Source organism: Salmo salar, chromosome 24 (assembly GCF_965601325.2).
Source record: "Salmo salar chromosome 24, fSalSal1, whole genome shotgun sequence".
Classification (NCBI taxonomy): Eukaryota; Metazoa; Chordata; class Actinopteri; order Salmoniformes; family Salmonidae; genus Salmo; species Salmo salar.
In genome coordinates this window covers 33,310,101-33,319,144 of record NC_138314.1, presented here as the reverse complement: position 1 = coordinate 33,319,144, position 9,044 = coordinate 33,310,101, and the positions used below count along the sequence as shown (strand labels likewise).

At 42.0% G+C, this 9,044-nt stretch overlaps 1 protein-coding gene across 1 annotated transcript; it reads right to left on the bottom strand.

The window, feature by feature from the left end:
* Positions 1-183: 183 nt before the first annotated feature.
* LOC106585780 (serine/threonine kinase-like domain-containing protein STKLD1) lies at positions 184-8,152 on the bottom strand. The gene is made up of 19 exons (XM_014172392.3): positions 7,939-8,152; positions 7,643-7,729; positions 7,495-7,539; positions 7,209-7,283; positions 6,877-6,981; positions 6,694-6,764; positions 6,466-6,581; positions 6,248-6,363; positions 5,455-5,588; positions 4,761-4,891; positions 4,497-4,574; positions 3,934-4,050; positions 3,677-3,817; positions 3,233-3,361; positions 2,988-3,116; positions 2,342-2,470; positions 2,131-2,268; positions 1,966-2,045; positions 184-1,230 (listed from the first exon to the last, which is right to left on the bottom strand). Exons 1-19 carry the CDS (start codon positions 7,951-7,953, stop codon positions 1,153-1,155), a joined length of 1,914 nt encoding a protein of 637 aa, XP_014027867.1. The 5' UTR covers positions 7,954-8,152; the 3' UTR covers positions 184-1,152.
* Between the last annotated feature and the right edge of the window lie 892 nt (positions 8,153-9,044).

Sequence of the window (9,044 nt, the reverse complement as noted above, 5' to 3'; positions counted from 1 at the left end):
GTCCAATTCACACACTTATCAAGAGAACATGCTTTGTTCGTACATCTTGTCTGGTTTTTTTTTGTGTGACCCTGGCTATCCTTAAATAAAAAAAAAACATAAATTGTGCTATCTGGTTTTATCACAATCTTCACCTTCATCAGAAGATATCTCGAAATCACTGTCAGACCAATACGCAGCGGGTTGCGTGCTCCACATCATTTTATTAAATATGATGTACACGAAAAACCAATAAACACGACAGATAACAGATGACAGTTTCACAGGGTGAACAAACAGCAATGCAAAAGATAACTAACTACCCACAACCTACTAAACAAACACACACCCCTATATAGGACTCTCAATCAGAGGCAACTAGAAACACCTGCCTCCAATTGAGAGTCCAGCACCCAAACCTAAACATAGAAAACCTAAACTAGACAGAATGCAGAAATACAACCTAGAACATACTAACCTAGAACATACACCCACAACCCAGGAACACATAAATCAAACACCCCTCTACAACACACACAAAACCACCACCATACAAAACAAACATCCCTCTGCCACGTCCTAACCAAAATACTAAACCACTACTCCCTCTGCTGGTCAGGACGTGACAGGTTTGCTTAATATAATGAATTAGAAATGTATACTTTAACTTAAGTATATTCTAGAAATTACATTTACTTTTGATACTTAAGTATATTTTAAAACCAAATACATTTAGACTTTTAGTATTTTACTGGGTGACTTTTACTTGAGTTATTTTCTATTTAAGGTATCCTTACTTTTACTCAAATTTGACAATTGAGTACTTTTTCCCACCATTGGGCCTATGTGTCTCTATACTGAAAGATCTTCAACTGGTACAGTATGTAATAACATTGGCTAATGTAATAACATTTAATCATTTTAATAATGTCATAATATTTTGATTTTAAAGGATAATGTGACAGCTAAATCACCTAGATAAGGCAATAAAACTGTTGAACAGATAAGGTGATATGTTTTTTTGGATAAGTTTAATAACCAACAGCTTACTCTTTGGACATGTAGGCCTATACAGTATAGCAACTAGTACAGCTGATAATAAAAACAAACTGAAATAACCACCATTTTGACTGTCACTATAGCAATCCATGAAACACAACGTGACACTTTGAATTATGTTGAGCTTGTCATGTTGACTCTTCCAAAGCTTGTTGTGCTGTGGAGGGCATGTTTTGCCAATTGAGCTATCTCCTGTGGGATCAGAGAGAGGTTGTTCAGAGGTTTAGCTGATCAATTACCTGGAGAGCGCTGACCTATACAATAAAGCAATAAGAATCAGACGTGTAGTAGACTTACATCTGAGCCCCCCCCAAAACGTAACTTTTGTTATATTTAATCAATAAGGCACGAGAGAGTGTGGTATACAGCCTATATACCGCGGTTAAGGGCTGTTCTTATGCACAACGGAACACGAAGTGGCCATATACCACAAACCCCCGAGGTGCCTTATTGCTATTACAAACTGGTTACCAACGTAATTTAAAAAAAAAAACGTTATATTTTGTCATACCCGTGGTATAAGGTCTTACATACCACGGCTGTCAGCCAATCAGCATTCAGGGCTTGAACCACCCAGTTTATAATTAAGCAATGAAGCCCGAGGGGGTGTGGTATATGGCAAATATACCACGGCTAAGGGCTGTTCTTAAGCATGACGCAACGCAGAGTGCCTGGATACAGCCATTAGCCGTAGTATATTGGCCATATACCACAAACCCCCGAGGTGCCGTATTGCTATTATAAACTGGTTACCAACGTAATTAAAAACAGTAAAAAGTTATATTTTGTCATACCCGTGGTATAAGGTCTTACATACCATGGCTTTCAGCTGATCACCATTCAGGACTCGAACCAGCCAGATTATAAATACCTTAAAATCAATCTTAGTCTACATTAACTGCATTTTAGGCACAGTCAATGACTTACCTTATTTGATGAAAACTCCCTCTCAATCTGCTCCAAGACATCTGGTATCTTCTCAGCAACTAACTCGGGTATAACATCACCTGGGAAAACAGTCACATACAGGGGCTATGATTTTCTGAAGGGAAAATTATAGCACTACATTCAAGGTGAGGAGTGTACACTAACCATAACGGGCCATAGCACTGAGGAGGCTACAAAAGTTCCCTACGATCTCTGGGTTGTCATGGTGTTCGAGTTCTGCTTCCTTGACAATAACTAATCCACTTCCTCCATTGGGGGTGAGAAGCCTGAAAGCAGCTAACTCTAAAAGGAATAGAGGAACAGGGAGAGTTCTCATATGTTCTGATATAAAGTCTCAATGTTTATGTTGACTCACCTGAGCTTTTGACAAGACTGTCCAGAGCAAGGAAAGCATACTTCACCACATAGCTATGCTTTAAATGTGCTTGGAGTGCGTGCATCAACAGAAGGGTAGAATCCTCAATGTCCTGGTCTTCAGATAAACCTATCAGTGGAGAATCCGCCAATCAGTCAGTCAATCAATCAATCGATCAATCTGGTGATGAATCAATCATTTGGGTGTGCTGGTGTGCAAAGACAAGCTGTGGAAACTACTTTTCGGACAAATTTGTATAATTTGACTTAGGGTGTTTTCACATACAAAATGTAGTACCCTGGTTCAGTACCCTGGTTCGATTTCCTGGAGCATTTGTGAGAATTCTACAGAACATGTTTTGCTTTCACAATACCTGAAAATAACAGTTTCAGGGTGCAATCAGCAAGAAGCACATTCTACATGATGCTAGCGAGCTAGCTTATTTACAATGGGCCCCAAAAAAATAATGCAACTCAAGTTACCTGGTACTCGGGTCCTGGATCTTGGACCCACTACTCAAGCAGGTCCAGGATTTGTTTAAGCCAGGGTTCGTTTGCATTTCACACATGCTTTATAGCATGGATCTGGGCCATAAGGGGATATGTGATATTAATATAATATTAATATTCTGAAGGTCTTAGCCTACCTTGTAGGGTCAGGGACGACAGGGCTGCACACACAGACTCCATCACTGTGCTGTCCTGCATGTGTGCCTCTGCTGCCACACACACAGCCTCCACAGCATCTTTCAAAGGTACAACTCCAAGGCAAAGTCCTGGAAATGCACAATGTGCTGTTCACACATACAAAACTTTGGCTGGTGGTAGAGCTCATGTTGTGTGCAAATTATCAAGAAATTGCAGATCATTCCATTTACACGACAGCTCTCACTTTGTGCCAGTATGCTCCATAAGCATTTGCAACAGGGCACGACAATGTCACAATCCTCTGGAAACTTCCTCAGTGTGTTCAGCACCTCTCTGATACCGTCCAGGTCCAGCACTTCTCTGGCTGCCTGCTCTGATGAAAGGGAGGCATGTCAGTAATAATATAGGGAGGGGCTTGCCAGTGCTGAAGTACCCTCAACAATAGGCTTAGCACCCCCATTTGCACTAGCCTGGGTACCAGACTGCTTAGCTAATATTTCACTCATAGTACTCCGTGACATATGCCAAATTCATGTTTAGCATGACAAGGAGTGGACAGGAGTGGAATGATAGCTAAACAGACTGTGCTCCCCCAAGTAAAGAATGTATTAGCACACTGTGCATTTGGGAAAATCCAGGTAACCTGAATCTAAAATGGTAGATGACCTATTATTAAAGTATTACTGACCATCCCCGGAGATACAGAAGAGAAGCTGAAAGGCATGAGAGAGCAGTGGTGCTTTCTCAGGGTGACTGTGCACGGCGTTCAGGACACAGGTGATCACTTCCTTGGTAAGCAGACAGGAGCCATCCCCAGCTTGGCCCAGCACTTCAAGGGTATTGCAGAGAGATGATAACCTTGTTGTCTATACAACCAAACCTAATACCAACATGGCAGAGGAATCTAACCCACATTCATGCAACCCACCCCAAGTGTTCACCTACCTGCAATTAAACGCTGGTGTAGGACCTGGCAACCATTTTGCTGAACACCTGCACAGTCCATGTGACTTTGCATGGCAGTGGTGATGGCTATAACAACGTCAGTTACCCTGTAGAATACTACCATAACAGTTTAAAGTTAAACTAGAGGGCATGTTTTTCTAGAGGAACATTTGTAATATCTTGGTCCCAGATCTGATTGTTTGGCATGACAAGGACCATGAGTTACCTATTTTTATTTTTTATTTAACCTTTATTTAACTTGGCAAGTCAGTGAAGAACAAATTCTTATTTACAATGACCGCCCACCCAGGCCAAACACGGACAATGCTGGGCCAATTGTGCCCTCCCTATGAGACTCCCAATCATGGCCGGATGTGATACAGCCTGGAATCAAACCAGGGACTGTAGTGACGCCTTTTGCACTGAGATGCAGTGCCTTAGACCACTGCGCCACTCAGGAGCCCAACCTATATAGCAGAAACAGATCTGGGACCAGGCTAGATTTGTATGATAAGAATTTTAAAGATCATATCACCCATAATGAGCAAAGTAAACAGCCTTACCGTTCCTTTCCTCAGACAGCAGGTATGACAGAGCTGACATCTGGACAGATTCCACATCTCTGTAGGTCTGCATGAACTCTGCAAATTACAATTGACCACTATTCGTCAGAACACAACTGCAAACTCTTAAGGACAAGTAGGCTATAGTTATTAACCTCTGCAGTAATTTGGACACGTACTTTCATTCGCACAGTATTGTACAAAAACATACACAATTTTAATAAAACTATTAGGGAACGGAGGACAGTAAAAGGAAGTACCGACCGAGCACACCGTCAAAGCCTTGGTGGAATGGCAGCCCATGGACACCAGGGGGCAGTGTTTTCTTCATGGTGTGTAGAGGGGAGCCACACAAAAGCAGACACTGCTTCACCAGATCCTCATTCACCAGTTCCCTTTATTGGAGAGATAATCTCAGTTGACCCAGAACTAGAATCTTGTGTAAATTTGTCAGATGGTACCATTTATGTTTACGTAGTCTGTTCACGAGGCATTAGTGAAGGGATAGCATAACACTAGTTCATCCTATCCCCCTGTATCTATAACTAAAGTTCAAGTTTAATTTATATTGCCATTAATAAGTACAATACATACATTGAAATGTCTCTGATGAGAGCTCAACCAGACCTCAACCTTTGAATGTCTCTGTGGTGAGAGCTCAACCAGACTTCAACCTTGGAATGTCTCTGTGATAAGAGCTCAACCAGATTTTAACCAAACTGTGACAGCTGACAGTCTCGGGCACATGTCCCAAACTCATTGCATGAAGGGCCGAGTATCTGCGGGTTTTCGCTCCACCCTTGTACTTGATTGAGGAATTAAGGTCACTAATTATTAAGGAACTCCCCTCGGCTGGTTATAGAAGTCTTAATTGAATGGAAAAAAACAAACCCGCAGACACTCAGCCCTCAGTGGAATGAGCTTGACACCCCTGGTCAAGGGCGACTACACTGCTCACCACACGCTGGTCCTGGTCTTTGGGTTGCGGTCCAACATCATAGTGAGGACTTGGTGGAGGCCCTTGAGGACGATGACGTCCAGTGATGTCTGGTCCTCTCTGATCCTCAGCAGCTGAGAGATAGATCCCTCTGGCTGTGGATGGGAGATCAGGGTCTTATTCATTAGTCCACACTGTAGCAAAATGTTTTGCAACGGAAAACAAGGATTTTTTTTGGGGGGGGGGGGGACAAGTTCCCTGTTTCAGTCCGCTTTCTTCTGTTTGGTGCCTAGTGACTACAACCGTCAGTAGTGTTTCTCAAACCTCTCTTCCAGTAGCCTCAGCCTTCCCACTTCTTTGATCCATTACAGCACACCTTATTCAACTAGTCAAAGCAGGTGTGCTAGTAGGGGAAGTTGGGGAAGTTGCACAACTGAATGCATTCAACCGAAATGTGTCTTCCGCATTTAACCCAACCCCCAACCCCTGAATCAGAGAGGTGCGGGAGGCTACCTAAATTGACGTCACCGGCGCCTGGGGAGCAGTTGTTGTGTCGGTTAACTGCCTTGCTCAAAGGCAGAAAGGCCAATTTTTCCACCTTGCCAGCTCGGGGATCCAAACAAGCAACTTTACGGTTACTGTCCCAATGCTCTAACCGCTAGGCTACTTACCGCCCCTGATAGTACTGGACTAGATGAAATGATTTACAGTACATAGGTGGGATACTCGAGGAGAGTGGTTTGGGAAATGCTGATCTACAAATCAATCCCACCTCTATGGTAAATGAGGAGTAACTAGTCAGTGATAGACGTACATCAAGCATGTGACAGGTCAGCATGTCGAGAAGGACACACCCCAGGGACCAAATGTCGGACTTCTCAGGCATCTGATGATGGGTCAGGCTCTCTGGAGCCATCCATCGTTTGGCATCTATAGAGATACAGTAAATAGCAAACAAAGTAAACTGTACTGTTATTAATTACTACATAATTAAATTTAATAAAATAAAGTAAAGAAATATTCTATACATACAGTCCTTTACCCTTTTCTGTAACTTTACTCTATCTCCTGTGATGGAGGCAGTTCCAAAATCAAATATGACAAACTTGGCCTCTTTTGTCATCAGAATATTTGATGGCTTCAAATTCCTACAGAGAAATTGTACTCTGAAATTATAATTTTTAGAAACCATAGGCTATTCATTCATGCAAACTATACAGGCTTGCCTGGCAATACATTTCAATGTGAGGGGCAGGTTACCTGTGAGCAATACTCCGTTTGTGCAAGTAGGCCAAAGCATCCACCATTTGTCCCAAAAATGTCTTGATGACCTGGTTGGAAAACAACACTTATTGCCCTCAATGCTTAAGGGGTTGATAACATACAGTACGTGTTAATACTTGTTCAACTAGTCATGGAAAAATCTATTGAGTTGTTGATGACCTTTTTGTTGATCTTCTTTTCCTCCTGTCTGTGATAAGTGACCACAGTGGACAGGGTGGTCATGTATGGGCAGTCCATTACCATTGAAAGGAAGACAGAAGATACCTGAGAAGGCAAAATGATTTAATGAGACTGACATTCATGATTTTACATTTGTAAATGTTCATTTTAGTCATTTAGCAGACACTCTTATCCATTTTTCAACTAGTCGGCTCTGGGATTCAAACCAGCAACCTTTCAGTTACTGGCCCAACACTCTTAACCGCTAGTCTACCTGCTGCCCTATGTGTCATATACAGGACATATACTTCATCTGTAAATAACAAACTTACACTTTCATCCCAAAAAATGAATAACTTCTTATACGTGACAATGTTGGGATGTCTCACATTCAGCAGACAATGAGCCTGATGGAAAGAACACATGACTTTGATGGACAGTGACAGTGTGTACCAAAATGTTAACTGATAGGCCTATCAGATGGAATAGCCAGATTGTGACATGTGGATCAAGTAGCTGACATATACCAGGCTTACTACTGTACTATTACACGGTAGATTATTAAGTAACTTTGCATAGTATCAATACTAGTTTTGTGAGAGGCCTACAGGATCTCACCTCCTGGTATGCTTGGTTGGCTCTGCCTTCATCGAAACACTCAACCTGTGGCGGACAGAATTATATCAGCATGTCAGCATCTATTCTAAAAAGAACCAATGCAAATCCTTATCAAATGTGTGCCCACTACACTACAGTATAACGTTACCTTCTTTAGTGTAAACTCCAGATCTGACGTTCTTTCCTTCACAAATATAACTGTCCCAAAGCATCCGGGGCACATTGCATCCAAAATCTTAAAAACAATGTTTACTTTACATGTTACAGTAATGCAAATGAGCGAGTGAATAAATAAACAAAAACACTAGCTACTAATTATGCTGTAACAAATGGGCACGTTTTAATGTAACCATTGCAGGCCCCTTGACATTACGTCTGTCAGAAAACTACATTGAGGTTAATTGTTGAGGCAGAAACTTGAACCATGAAAATATACATATTTACCATATAATCGTCCATGGTGCAGTGTGTTCAAGATGTAGAAATCTGTGCGCTGCTTTGACAGCAGTGTTCAGTGTTGTGTTTCGAATATGTGCATAGAAACAGGGCTGTGACGGTTATGAGGGGATTGCATATGCGCATGCTCAATTGCGCACACGCGTATTCAGATATGAATCAATGTAACGTCTCAGCCTGGGACACAATGCAACTCCACAATTATGTTTAACCGTTCAGGATACATCACATTGAGTTTAGCCTCTGCCACAGACTTTCAGCTCATCTTCAGTAATGTTAATGTTGCCATTATGTTGGTAACAATTTTTTAAAAACGTGAGCGAAGGTTGGCAGCCGAGGCTATACGTTGAGATAAAATTAACTGTACGGCGGTAGACATGTGATTGTGACCTGCCGGCTGCGAGCGTGTGATTGGTTGCAGGCACACACTGTTAATTGTAAGTATTTTGAGTACAATTTGAGTTGGTGGCTGTGTGGACTAGGAGACGGAAGAAGGCAGTGTGATGGCCGACACGTTGGTGGTTTACCCAGTACATTTCTGGAATATATAAAGTTTGCGACTCTCTTTATTGTATAGCCTTTTACAAGTAGTCAGGACTGCTATTATCTTTTTTTGTGGTGTGCACCATGTCTTTTACTGGACTTGGAGACTGCCAATAAAGGTAATTCTTGTGTATGATATATTGGGTATTTAAAAAATATATATATCTAAGGGCTGGCCATGCATGGCACACCTTAGTTCCACTTTTTTCATATTTATTCCTGTATGTGTGTGTTAGACTTGCTGCCGCAGGTGGCGCAGATGACGGCAGGTAGCCTAGGCGTTAAGAGCGTTGAGCAAGTCACTGAAAGGCAGACTACTCACCCGGACTGCGAGTGATTCTTTTAGGTTAGAAAAACACTTCAGGCCACTCTTGAACATCTTAAAGGAACCTTGAATGAACCTTGTTGTTACATTTTCACATGTAGTTCTACACTGGGAAAAAAATGAAGAGACCACTGCAAAATGACCAGTTTCTCTGGTTTTACTATTACGATCCTCCACCAAATTTCACAGTGGGTGCGAGACGCTGTGGCTTGTAGGCCTCCCCAGG

What these genes read in the sequence shown, in the direction of transcription:
- LOC106585780 (XM_014172392.3), bottom strand. An exon ending in ATGGAGCATACTGGCACAAA is followed by an intron (nt 3,117 to 3,232) that starts GTGAGAGCTGTC and finishes GTGCATTTCCAG; the next exon opens with GACTTTGCCTTGGAGTTGTA. An exon ending in CAGTCTTGTCAAAAGCTCAG is followed by an intron (nt 2,269 to 2,341) that starts GTGAGTCAACAT and finishes TATTCCTTTTAG; the next exon opens with AGTTAGCTGCTTTCAGGCTT.